Source organism: Urocampus carinirostris, chromosome 10 (genome assembly GCF_059441175.1).
Source record: "Urocampus carinirostris isolate Australia breed hairy pipefish chromosome 10, RoL_Ucar_1.0, whole genome shotgun sequence".
NCBI lineage: Eukaryota > Metazoa > Chordata > Actinopteri > Syngnathiformes > Syngnathidae > Urocampus > Urocampus carinirostris.
This window is the reverse complement of record NC_142358.1, coordinates 42,630,918-42,644,902: the sequence shown is the minus strand read 5'-3', so window position 1 is coordinate 42,644,902 and position 13,985 is coordinate 42,630,918. Positions and strand designations below refer to the sequence as shown.

General features: G+C 41.3%; 1 protein-coding gene across 1 annotated transcript in view; it reads right to left on the bottom strand.

Annotated features, from left to right (window-relative positions):
* robo2 (roundabout, axon guidance receptor, homolog 2 (Drosophila)) overlaps positions 1-13,985 on the bottom strand; it is a 553,890-nt gene that overhangs the window by 15,662 nt on the left and 524,243 nt on the right. Inside the window, exons 25-27 of the mRNA XM_088345887.1 lie at positions 8,417-8,576; positions 7,198-7,461; positions 5,277-5,485 (exon numbers count right to left, since the gene is read on the bottom strand). Of these exons, the coding sequence (XP_088202013.1) occupies positions 5,277-5,485; positions 7,198-7,461; positions 8,417-8,576 (633 nt within the window). The remainder of the gene's footprint in view (positions 1-5,276; positions 5,486-7,197; positions 7,462-8,416; positions 8,577-13,985) is intronic.

Below are 13,985 nucleotides of genomic sequence, written 5' to 3'. Positions count from 1 at the left end.
ACCTACCTAGCTAACCACCTAATTACCCACCTAACAAACCACCTACTTACCTAACCACCTACCTAACGTTTTACCCACCTAACTACCTAATTACCTACCTACCTATCCCGTAAAGGTTCTCCGAGTGGTAAAAATGCAAACCCCCTAAAACGGAAATGGCCGCCCCCGACTTTGATTTCGAATCTCCCCCGTCATGAGATACAGCTCCCTTTTAATTCCCGTCTCACTCTCCTGCTTAAAATTCATTGACTTTCTTATCGTTATTTTTTTCTATTTTTTGGGGCGGGAAGGGGATAATTGAGAATTTTGGCAAGGTTGTGGAAAAAACTTGATGGAGGGACAGGGGGCGCATGTCCTCATCGAGATGAAGACGTCCACAACAACAATCGGGCGCCGGGACGAAACCGAGCGCGGGATTAATGAGAAGTAAATGAGACTCATTAAGGAAAAACAAAAAATAACTATATGAATGTTAAACTGGTGAGGATTAAATAGGCAGGAAATACAGTAGACCCCGGGTTACAGCGTCCCCACTTTACGGCTGTTTCAGGTTATAATGTGGAATGCAATGGTTATTTTGGCCCTTTGTTACAGCATTTCCCCCACCATACGACAAAAACGCATTCTCAGAATATATTTTTACAGTAGACCCCAGGGTACAGCATCCCCACTTTACGGCAGTTTCAGGTTATGATGTGGAATACAATGTTTTTTTTGGCCCCTTGTTACAGCTTTTTCCCCACCCTACGACAAAAACGTATTCTCAGAATATATTTGTACAGAAGAACCCGGGTTACAGCGTCCCCACTTTACAGCGGTTTTAGGTTATGATGTGGAACGCAAGGTTATTTTTGCCCCCTTGTTACAGCATTTACGACAACAATACATATATGTAAACTAGACCCCCAGGATACAGCTATGCCCCACTCTACAGCGGGTTCAAGTTATGATGTGGAATACATTGGTTTTTTTGGCCCCTTGTTACAGCATTTTCCCCACCCTACGACAAAAACGTATTCTCAGAATATATTTGTACAGTAGACCCCGGGTTACAGCGTCCCCACTTTACGACGTTTTCTGGTTATTATGTAGAATACCATGTTTTTTTGGCCCATTGTTACAGCATTTTCCCCACCATACGACAACCATACATATTTGCACAGTAGACCCCCAGGATACAGCTATCCCCCACCCTACAGCGGGTTCAAGTTATAATGTGGAGTACAATGGTTTTTTTGGCCCCTTGTTACAGCTTTTTCCCCACCCTACGACAACAACGCATTCTCAGAATATATTTGTACAGAAGACCCCTGGGTACAGCGTCCCCACTTTACGGCAGTTTCAGGTTATGATGTGGAACACAAGGTTATTTTTGGCCCCTTGTTACAGCATTTACGACAACAATACATATATGTAAAATAGACCCCCAGGATACAGCTATCCCCCACCCTACAGCGGTTTCAAGTTATGATGTGGAATACAATAGTTTTTGGCCCCTTGTTACAGCTTTTTCCCCACCCTACGACAAAAACGCATTCTCAGAATGTATTTGTACAGTAGACCCCGGGTTACAGCGTCCCCACTTTACGGCGGTTTCAGGTTATTATGTGGAATGCAATGTTTTTTTTCGCCCCTTGTTACAGTATTTAACCCACCATACGACAACAACACATTCTCAGTATATATTTTTAGAGTAGACCCCCAGGATACAGCTCCCCCCACCCTACGGCGGTTACAGGTTACCTCATGGAATGTTATTTTTTCCACCCCTTGATACAGCACTTTTTTGACTATTTCCTCATCTAGTTGCTTAATCAAGTCACTTCTCCTAGTCTACCTTTTAAATCAAGTCTAAGTTCTTTATCTAGCCTTAAAGTCGTGTCCCATTTCTTTATCTAGCTCTTTAGTCTAGTCCTATTTCCTTGTATAGCCTGAAAGGCAAGTCCCGTTTATTGTCTAGCTCTTTAGTCACGTCCCATTTCTTTGTCTAGCTCTTTAAATTAAGTCATGTTCTTTGTCTAGCTCTTTAGTCTAGTCCTCTTTCCTCGTATAGCCTTAAAGTCGGGTCCCATTTCCATGACTACCTGTTTTAGTCGAGTCCCTCTTCCCTGTCTAGGCTTCAAGTCAAGACGCGTTTATTGTCTAGCTCTTTAGTCACGTCCCATTTCTTTGTCTAGATCCTTGAATTTAGTCACATTTCTTTTTTATCTCTTTAGTCCTATTTTCTCATATAGCCTTAAAGTCGAGTCCCATTTCCATGACTACCTTTTTTAGTCGAGTCCCTTTTCCTTGTCTAGGCTTCAAGTCAAGTCCCATTTATTGTCTAGCTCTTTAGTCATGTCCCATTTCTTTGTCTAGCTCTTTAAATTAAGTCATATTCTTTGTCGAGCTCTTCAGTCGAATGCTCTTTCCTCGTATAGCCTTAAAGTCGAGTCCCATTTCCTTGTCTAGGCTTCAGGTCATGTCCCATTTCTTTAGCTAGCTCCTTAAATTAAGTCATATTTGTTTTTCTATCTCTTGAGTCCTATTTTCTCGTATAGCTTTAAAGTCGAGTCCCATTACCATGACTACCTTTTTTAGTCGAGTCCCTTTTCCTTGTCTAGGCTTCAAGTCAGGTCCCATTTATTGTTTAGCTCTTTAGTCACGCCCCATTTCTAGACAAATAATATGAATTTGTTAAGTCATATTATTTGTCTAGCTCTTCAGTCTAGTCCTCTTTCCTTGTATAGAACAAAGGCGAGTCCCATTTCCTTGTCTAGGATTCGAGTCAAGTCCCAATTATTGTCTAGCTCTTTAGTCATGTCCCATTTCTTTAGCTAGCTCCTTAAATTAAGTCATATTTCTTTTTCTATCTCTTTAGTCCTATTTTCTCGTATAGCCTTAAAGTCGAGTCCCATTTCCATGACTACCTTTTTTAGTTGAGTCCCTTTTCCTTGTCTAGGCTTCAAGTCAAGTCCCGTTTACTGTCTAGCTTTTTAATCAAGTCCCATTTATTTGTCTAGCCCTTTAAATTAAGTCATATTACTTGTCTAGCTCTTTAGTCTAGTTCTATTTCCTCGTATAGCCTTAAAGTCGAGTCCCATTTCCTTGTCTAGGCTTCAAGTCGTGTCCCATTTCTTTGTCTAGCTCTTTAGTCACGTCCCATTTCTTTGTCTAGCTCTTTAAATGAAGTCATATTCTTTTACTAGCTCTTCAGTCTAGTCCTTTTTCCTTGTATAGCCTTAAAGTCGAGTCCCATTTCCTTGTCTAGGATTCAAGTCAAGTCCCATTTATTGTCTAGCTCTTTAGTCATGTCCCATTTCTTTGTCTAGCTCTTTAAATTAAGTCATATTCTTTGTCGAGCTCTTCAGTCGAATGCTCTTTCCTCGTATAGCCTTAAAGTCGAGTCCCATTTCCTTGTCTAGGCTTCAGGTCATGTCCCATTTCTTTAGCTAGCTCCTTAAATTAAGTCATATTTGTTTTTCTATCTCTTGAGTCCTATTTTCTCGTATAGCTTTAAAGTCGAGTCCCATTACCATGACTACCTTTTTTAGTCGAGTCCCTTTTCCTTGTCTAGGCTTCAAGTCAGGTCCCATTTATTGTTTAGCTCTTTAGTCACGCCCCATTTCTAGACAAATAATATGAATTTGTTAAGTCATATTATTTGTCTAGCTCTTCAGTCTAGTCCTCTTTCCTTGTATAGAACAAAGGCGAGTCCCATTTCCTTGTCTAGGATTCGAGTCAAGTCCCAATTATTGTCTAGCTCTTTAGTCATGTCCCATTTCTTTAGCTAGCTCCTTAAATTAAGTCATATTTCTTTTTCTATCTCTTTAGTCCTATTTTCTCGTATAGCCTTAAAGTCGAGTCCCATTTCCATGACTACCTTTTTTAGTTGAGTCCCTTTTCCTTGTCTAGGCTTCAAGTCAAGTCCCGTTTACTGTCTAGCTTTTTAATCAAGTCCCATTTATTTGTCTAGCCCTTTAAATTAAGTCATATTACTTGTCTAGCTCTTTAGTCTAGTTCTATTTCCTCGTATAGCCTTAAAGTCGAGTCCCATTTCCTTGTCTAGGCTTCAAGTCGTGTCCCATTTCTTTGTCTAGCTCTTTAGTCACGTCCCATTTCTTTGTCTAGCTCTTTAAATGAAGTCATATTCTTTTACTAGCTCTTCAGTCTAGTCCTTTTTCCTTGTATAGCCTTAAAGTCGAGTCCCATTTCCTTGTCTAGGATTCAAGTCAAGTCCCATTTATTGTCTAGCTCTTTAGTCATGTCCCATTTCTTTGTCTAGCTCTTTAAATTAAGTCATATTCTTTGTCGAGCTCTTCAGTCGAATGCTCTTTCCTCGTATAGCCTTAAAGTCGAGTCCCATTTCCTTGTCCAGGCTTCTAGTCAAGTCACATTTATTGTCCAGCTCTTTAGTCACGTCCCATTTATTTGTCTAGCTTTTTAAATTAAGTCATATTCTTTGTCTAGCTCTTCAGTCTAGTTCTATTTCCTCGTGTAGCCTTAAAGTCGAGTCCCATTTCCTTGTCTAGGATTCAAGTCAAGTCCCATTTCTTTGTCTAGCTCTTTAAATTAAGTCATATTTCTTTTCTAGTCCTATAGTCTAGTCCTATTTCCTCATACAGCCTTAAAGTCGAGTCCCATTCCTTTGTCTAGCCCCTTATAAAAGGCCCATTTTTTATGTTGCCTGTTAGTGTCGTCCTATTCTTTTGTCTAGCTTTTAAACCAAGTCCCAATTATTTGTTTAGTTTTAAATTAAGGCCCATTTTCTTGTCTACATATTTAGTTTAGTCCCATTTTCTTGTCGATTCCTTTAGTCAAGTCCCATTCCATTGTCTAGCTTTTTAGTCAAGTCTCATTTTTGTCTAGCAACTTATTACTGTTTCATTTCACATTCTAGCTCTTTAGTCTAGTCCCATTCCTTTGTCTAGTTTTAGTTCAAGTCCCATTTATATGTTTAGTATTTAGTGAAATCCCAATTTATTGTCTACCTCATTAGCCTAGTCCCATTTCCTTGTCAGTTCTTCAAGTCCCATTTCTGCTTGCTTACAAAAAGAATGTGGTTCTCTAGTTTGTTTGACTATTATGCTATGTCTACATTATTGTTGCTATCGACCAATCATGTTGCAGTTCTTTGATTCCTACACCATTCAGGGAAGGGTTTTTTGAACAGGATGTAATACTTTTATCTCAAGTCGGGAATTTCCCTGTTTCTCCTTGCAAGTTCAAAACATATTGATATCTTCTCTCCTTATTTTGAATGTCTACTCAACTTTAAAGTTATAATGCGGTCTTACCCGTCAAGGAGCTGTCTAAGTTATCCATGCTGGATCCGGGCGTGTGGCCCATTCCGCCTCGCGGGTGTCGGGCCCCGTAGCCTTCGTCCTCCTCGTCTTCCTCTTCCTCGTCCGGCAGGTCGGTTTCCAGGTCGGACGCCATTGTGCTCGAAACGTAACCTGCCGGGGGTGCCGGGGCCTGAGGGGGCAGCGATCCCGCCTGCATGTGCCTGAAGGGGGCGACAAAGACACAACGCACTAGTTTTACATTAATTTTCTATTTCATACTTTTACGTTTTATTTCTTTTGTTCAGTGCCATAATTATCAGTGTGAATAAGCCTTCCTTTCGCTCCCTTTTCCTTACCTGGTTAGGCTGTGCCTCGCCACCATTTTTGTACCTTTTTTTTTAAGTATTTATTTTATTTTAACCAATGTCGTGTGTGTGTTGTGTATTTGGCGTTCCAAGTAGTTTTTTTAAGAAAACAAAAGGTTTTAAGATTTTCGATTGTACTTGAAACTATTTTGTCTGGTTGGGTAACTCTTTTTTAACGTTTTGTCCTCCAAAAAGTGAACTGCACTTGTGCGGCCGCATACCACTGTAAGCGGAGACCAACAGAGCACATTTCTGTTGGGGCTAGGAGCAAATTTTTATCGTTATTTTTGCCTGAAAAGAACTATTTTGCATTTTTTTCCCAAAAAATGTGACCAGCACTCATGTGGCCACGTTCCAATATCCCTTATCACATATTGCTGTGAGCAGTGACCGGCAGAGTGAAATTTTGTCCGGCCTGGCAGTTTGCAGTTTTTATAGAAATCAGGTATATAGTCATTTGCTATAAACTGGGTTTAATAAATGTTTTGGGGTCTTACACACCTCCTACCACTAGGGGGGCCCCAACTGGGGTTTAAACTGGGCACCAGTGGGTCCAATTATCACATACCCGTGCTCAATTACCCAGGACAATTTGATCTTAAAATGTGGTTGGGTCATTGTCGTTTTTCATTTCTTCTGCCATTGTTATTCTAGTTTTCGTGTCATTTTCATATACACATTCTTGATGTCAGAATTCCGGCCTCCAGTTCCTGCTCCCCCGCATGGGTCCATTCATCTACCGTCAAGTCATAACAGTACATAACTGAAGTATCATGATTGCCATGGCGCCCAATTGGCCGCACCCATATGTGTCATGGTTGCTATGGTGCCGAATTGGCCGCGCCCGTGTGTGTCACGGTTGCTATGGTTCCCAATTGGCCCCGCCCGTGTGTGTCACGGTTGCCATGGTGCCCAATTGGCCCTACCAGTGTGTGTCACGGTTGCCATGGTGCCCAATCGGCCCCGCTTTTGTGTGTCACGGTTGCCATGGTGCCCAATTAGCCCCGCTCTTGTGTGTCACGATTGCCATGGTGCCCGATTGGCCCAGCCCGCGTGTGCGTGTGTGTGTGTCACAGTTGCCATGGTGCCTAATTGGCCCCGCCCGTGTGTGTCACGGTTGCCATTGTGCCCAATTGGCCCCGCCCGTGGGACGCCAGCTGCGGCTCGTTGACAGATTCGCTTTCCATCCATTTAAGCTCAGTGCTTTCACTCTTCCTTTGTCAGTCCAGTCCGTCAACGAACCTCTGCCCCGCAAGACATGGGTTCCGACTCGGTCCTGTTTCCTGTTGGTATTTCCTGTCCGGTATTGTTCCCATTTATTTTTGTACGTTTTAATTTCGGGTTCCAGTTTTGTTTTCCGTCTATTGATGTCCTGTTTGTTAGTTTCTCCAGTTTTTGTTCCCGTCTAGTTTCCCCTGTTTATTTTTCGTTCCCCTGATTCGTTATCGATCTCGTCGGTCTCTGTCTTCCTGTCCTGCCACGCCAGCCCGGCTTCCTAACGTGCATGACTCCCCATTTCCCTTAAAATGAAAGGCTTGTGTGAGAACGTTACGCGATTGGGTTCTTACCACGTGTGCTTGGCCACATCCATTTGGTATGCCCGAGTGAGTTCGTGGAGATGCGCCTGCAGGATGGGTTGCATGTCGTCGCCCGGCGAGGGCGTCAGGGTGGCGGTGGACTGCTGGCCGAATGAGACGGCGGCGGGCGAGGAAGCCACGCCCCTTATGGGCGGAGTCGGCACCCGCTCTTCTTCTTCTTCCAGCTCGTCCTCCATGCCCTGGTGCAGGTACGTCTGCACCGGCAACGGCGGGCCCCAACCGTCGCTATCGTACCTATATAAGGGGACGATTCAAACAATGGAGTCTTAACAATTCTCTCGAATGAAAATTTCAAAATTTGTTGTCTCCTCCCTATTTTGCATCCACCCGCTACTCCAATGTGCCAGCAAATCTCAATACACAAATGTACTGTAAGTAAAATATCACTTTCCTTTACATGTATATTCATTCACACTAGTATTTGATTGTACAAACATATATTACACTAAAGTTGTGCTTACGCTACACTATTTTCGTAAACTGTCGAGAAATAAGATACCATTTTGATCTTTTTATCCGGGGTAGTCCATAAAATTTAAGATCGTTTGTATTCGGGTCAATTATTAAGAATAAAGGGGCGATTCAAACAATGGATTCTTCACAATTCTCTCGAATGAAAGTTTCAAAATTTGTCCTCCCCTCCCTATTTTGCATCCACCCGCTACTCCAATGTACCAGCAAATCTCAAAACACAAATGTACTGTAAGTAAAATATTCATTTCCTTTACCTGTATATCTATTCACACTGGTATTTATTTCAACAAACATATATTACACTAAAGATACTACACTATTTTCGTAATACTGTCGAAAGAAGATATCATTTTCATGTTTTTCTCTGGGGTAATCCATATAATTTAATATCATTTGTATCCGGGTCAATTATTAAGAATAATAAACAATGGATTCTTCATAAGTTTCAAAATGTTTTCTCTCCTCCCTCTTTTGCATCCACCCGCTACTCCAATGTACCAGCAAATCTCATTACACTGGGGTACCGGGGTTTCGGAAAATATTAGCAAATTAAAATACGTTTTTATCCCCCACCGTGCGACTAGCTCACCATATGGGAACCGATTCATGTTGAATTTTGAGGGTCTACTCTAGTTGGTGAGAAATTCTTTGATCGGTCGATGCACGGGAAGTGTAAAAGAGAGAACCGAGTGAATTCCCGAAGAAGTAAACGTACCCTCCTCCGTCGAGATGCTCGTGGGGATAATGGTCCATGTCGGTGCCCGGAAGCGGGTGGATGGGGGGCGGGGGCAGGGGCACGTTAGCCCAATTGGCCCCGTTAGCTTTAGCGGCTTTGGAGGTGGCCTTGCTCTTCTTCTTTTTTCCTCCTTTTCCACCTGAAAAAAAAAAAAAAAAAAAAAAAAAAATCACATTTCTTTTGGCCAAGAGGACACAAAAGAATCCGATTTGTCGGAAAAAAAGGAAGCAAAATGGAAGCCGCCGCCTACACGCAAACATTCAAGGTCGTGGGATGAAAAGCCCGAGCGATCGATGGGATGAAAAGTCCGTCGCCGTGGAAACGGAGGCGAGGAAACGGCCTCCGACTCCGACCTTCCTCCTTTCACCAAATTCTGCTTTAAAAGTTGAAATAAATACAAGGAAACGGGGTCCTTGTCGTCGAGGGCCCCTGATTCGATGACTGCTTTCCTTTTATTACAGCGGGGAGCTAAAAAAAAAATTCAGATTTGTCTTTGGTCCCTAGCCAGGTACACAAAGAACCCCCTTTTTTTCTCTTGTGCTTCTTATCCTTTTCGTCTTCGAATGCAATTCAATTTTCATTTTTTAAGATACTTTAAATCCACTGTTTTGCATACATCGGAGTTCTTCCATCCATCCATCCGTTATCTGCACCGCTTATCCACAGTAGGGTCACGGGGGGGCTGGAGCACACAGGGAGAGACAATTCGCTCCCTCATTCCCATTTTGGGACAATTTGGTTAGGCCAATCCACCTGTCATGCATGATTTTGTAATGTGGGAGGAAACCGGAGTGCCCGGAGGAAACCTACGCAAGCACGGGGAGAACATACAAACTCCGCACAGGAGGTTGGACTTCATGACCTCAGAACTGTGCCGCACACGCGCTAACCACTGCTCCACCGTGCTGCCCACATCGGAGTTCTTGTAGGTACAAAATATTGAAACGGTTCCTCCTATTGAAAACCTGACGACAAGCCAGGATTAAGGTTTGAAATTTCGATTCCAAGTGTTAGGAGTTAGTTACCAATATGCTTTCAAAGTTGGGTTACAATTTACAAGAGAAAGTTAAGGTTTTAAATGAGCATTTATGGGTTAAAGGATAAGGTTTCAAGGTTTAGGATTAAAACGGGTAGAAATGGTAAGATGGTCTTCCCATTGGAAACCCAAATGTATGTCGTATATTATATGTTGGTTTTAAACCACAATTAAGGTTTGAAATTCCAGTTATTTACAAATAAAGTTTAAAAGTTGGGTTACTGTTGGGTCTAAAATGACCACTGAAGTGTGGGAGAGCTAAAAAATATTGGCTAACCATAGAAGAAAATGCACCAGGCAAAAATTCTCTCGCTCATATCTTGATCTCAATCTCAGTCATCCGACGTCTGCTTCTGTGTTTTATTGAGATCACAAGACATGGAAAAGTACTGGTATGTTGAGACAAAGACAAAAGACCATCCCCTGGAAAATTACCAACACCTTTAAACAAAGACAGGAAGACTAGGACACGACATCAAACTGATTAGAAATACACACCTTGAGCAAATACGTTTAAGCCTACTTTACATTAACAAGACTTTCGAGGCTACATTTGAGTATTGAACTAGAACCTTTTAAGATTTTATAAGATAAGGATTTAAAATATGCGAAAATGGTAGAGGAGAGGTAAAATAGTCCACTTTGTATATTGTGAGGGTTCAATCCTTAAGTAAGGTTTGAAATTATATTTTCATCCATCCATCTATCCATGGATGCGACCCAAATAAGGATAAGCGGTGCAGATAATGGAAAAATGATGGTTTCAAGGGTTAGAACTTAGTTACAAGTTAGCTTTTAAGCCTAAACTTGAGGTTTAAACTCAAACTTTGTTTCAAAGTTAAACTATTAAAGGAGCATGTGAAGGTTAAATGATAGGGATTTAAGGTTTAGGACATAAAAATGGTGGGAAAATGAAAACCTGAACACTGTGTCACAATATAGGGTAAGGTTGCAAGCACACATCAAGCTTTCAAGTGTTCCTAGTTAGTTACAAATACGGTTTCAAATGTGGGTTTCAATGTACGAGAAGACTTTTAAGCTTAGATATGAGGTTTGAAGTTAAGGTTTGAAATAAGCATTACTAGATGATGGATGAAGGAATAAAGATTTAAAATTTCAGGTACAAAATGGTTCCAAAAAATGGTAAAATTGTCTGTCCTTATTGAAACCCAAACACAAGCCATAATTAAGGATAGAAATTCAGGTTTCAAGAGTTATATTAAATACGTTCTCAAAGTTGGGTTGCAATTTACAAAAAGACTTGCCAGCTTCGATTTTTAGGTTCAGTTTTTAACTGAGGGTTACTAAATGAAAGGATACATATTTAGGGCTTAGATACAAAAATGGTACAGTGATACTAAAGGGAGAAGTAAAACATGCTAACCATGGAGGCAAAGCTTGAAATTATAAATAAAAAAAACACAAAGATGGTTTGCTAATTACTACCCTTGTTAAGTTGCATGGGTGTAACCAGGCGAGGATCGGGACGATTATTAAAAATAAAGAGGCAGTTAAAGGAATAAAGCTCTCTCCCTCTCTCTTTCTGTCTTTGTCTCTCTTTATCCCTACGTGTCTCTCTCGTTGTCTATTTCTCTATCCTTCTTTTTTTCTTTCTCCCTTATTCTGTTTCTCTCTTTTGTCTATTTGTCTACCTTTCTTTCTAACTTTTTTTCTTTTGTCCTCTTTTTTCCCCTCTGGTCTTTTTTTCTCTTTCCTCCTTTTTTTGTCTCTCTCTTTCTTTCTCTCTTTCCCTGTTTTTTCCTTCTTTCTCTTTTTTTTCTCTGTTTGCCTGATTCACTGTTTCTCTTCCTAATTTTTCCTCTCTTTATCTCTCTCTCTCTCTCTCTCTCTCTATCTTTGTGTGTCTCTCTCTCTCCATCTCTCTCTCTCTCTCTTTTATTCCTTCTTTCAATGTGTATATATACAAAATCCTTTTTCTTTTCACTCACTTTTCTCTCTTTTTTCTTTCTCTTAGTCTATTTTTCTATCTTTCTTTCTTTCTCCCTTATTCTGTTTCTCTATTTTGTCTATTTGTCTACCTTTCTTTCTCTCTTTTTTTTTTGTCCTCTCCTTTTTTTCCCTCTAATCTTTTTTTTCTTTCCTACATTTTTGTCTCTCTCTTTTTTCTTTTTCCCCGTTTTTCCTTTCTTATTCTCTTTTTTCTCTGTTTGTTAATTTGATACACTGTTTTTTTCCTATTTTTTCCTCTCTTTATCTCTCTCTCTATCTTTGTGTCTCTCTCTCTTATTCCTTCTTTCAATATATATATATATATATATATATATATATATATATATATATATATACATACAAAATAATTTTTCTTTTCACTCTTTTCTCTCTCGTTGTCTATTTCTCTATCTTTCTTTCTTTCTCCCTTATTCTGTTTCTCTGGTTTGTCTATTTGTCTACCTTTCTTTCTATCTTTTTTCTTTTGCCCTCTCTTTTTTTCCCTCTGATCTTTTTTTCTCTTTCCTCCTTTTTTGTCTCACTCTTTCCCTGTTTTTCTTTCTTTCTGTCTTTTTTCTGTTTGTTAATCGGATTCACTGTTTCTCTCCCTATCTCCTTTCCTCTCTGTTTTGTATCTTTCACTCCCTCTATTCTCTCCATTAGTCTCTATCTTGTTTCTCTTTCTTTCTCTTGAATCGACTGCTCAGACCCCCGTGACAGTGTTTTTCTACCATGAGCTAAAAATGAGTTTAACATTTTGAGTTCATTTATCTCTATTCCTTTGTTTTTCTATCGGAGAAAGAGCTACTCTGAAACCCGAGAATCCCGCACAACAGCAGCCTCTAGTGGCGACTCCTAGCAACAGCGACATGAATTTTTAGAAAAGTTCTGGCGCCGACCCGACGGCCAGATGAGAAAAGCAGAGAGCGCCGCCACCGAGCTAGCCAAAGAGGCCTCTTCTAAATTTAGACGACGTCGGGTTATTTTTACATCCGCCACTCTCGGCATAAAAGTGCAGGATTTGCAGCCCTGTCGCTAGCCGCACATAAGTCAAAACCGGCGTAAAAATAACCGTAAAACATCTTGTATTTGATTTAGCCTCCTGGACGGAAATAAAAACGAAACGTAGCGGGGTCAGGCGACATCGTAACTTGAAATAACAGATCCTGGTGGGAATCGTACGGGAGGTTCAAGGCCATGATTCGCAGACATGGCGTAACGGGTGTCGATAACGCAAGATGGCCGACGAGCTACGTTATTAAAAAGTCGTCAAAGCTAGCCGCGTTAGCTTTTGCGGCATTTTGGGGAGGAACGGCATCAAATTTGATTTAGAAATAGAACGACGAACATGTGGGGTAGTACTCAAGACTAATAGTACGTGGTGGATGTTGAAATAGTGTTTCCAGAGCGAGTCAAGGTTTCAAATGAAGCGTTCAAGATTGACTTAATTGCAGGTTAAAAGACATCGGGAAAAACTGTCAGTACATATATTCGGGATTTAAGAGGAAGTCGAGATACTCATTGTTAAAAATAAGCCGTAGTGGGCTCTAAAAGACAGACCGACGAACTGGCTGTGCTGGTGAAAAACATCAAAGCGTAAAGGGAGCGCAGTTTGCTGTGTTTTACGGAAACGTGTCTCACGTCTAGCATCCCGGACGCTAATGTGGAGATACCCGGCTTCAGCGCTGTTAGACAGAGATACAAAAGCCTGCGGGAAGCGGAGAGGAGGCAGACTCGCTATCTAGGTGAACACAAGGCGGTGTAACCCTGGGCACAAAGATTTCCATCTGCTGCAGGGACGTCGAACCTTTGGCCTAGCGTGTGACGTCATCCACTCCGCTGTTGCTAAACTACAACACAGCACCCTGAGGCCATCCTGTTCATCTGTTAATAAACAACAAAAGGATAGTGCTGGAAGTGTGAATTTCCCTCCGGGGATGAATGAAGTATCAATCTATCTCTCTGTGTATGTAATTTATTTTAGTAGTACCAGTAATGGTTAGTCTCTCTCTCTCTCTTTCTCTCTTTCTCTCTCTCTCTCTCTCTCTCTCTCTCTCTCTCTCCCTCCCTCCCTCAATCCATCCATCCATCCCTCTGTCTCTCACGCTCTCTCTCTGTCTCTCTCTCTCTCTCACACTCTCTCTCTCTGTCTCTCTCTCTCTCTCACTCTCTCTCTTCCTCTCTCTATCCATCCATCGATCCATCTCTTTGTCTCTCACACTCTCTCTCTCTCACACTCTCTCTCTCAGACTCTCTCTCTCTGTCTCTCTCTCTCACGCTCGCTCTCTCTCTTTCTCACTCTCTGTCTCTCTCTCTTTCAATTCCCTCTTTTCTTTCTCTTTTACTCTGTTACTCTGTTTCTCTCTCTTTCTCTCTCTCTCTCTCTCTCCCTCTCTCTCTCTCTCTGGCTTTCTCGTTTTCTCTTTCTCTCACTCACAGTCTCGATTTCAAAACCGAAGGTTGACGGCCGGCACTGAATTTCAAATGCATTTTCGAAAGTCATTCAATGTACTGAATTAAAGACAGCAATGGCATCTAATTTAAAATAGAAGTTTGGCATCA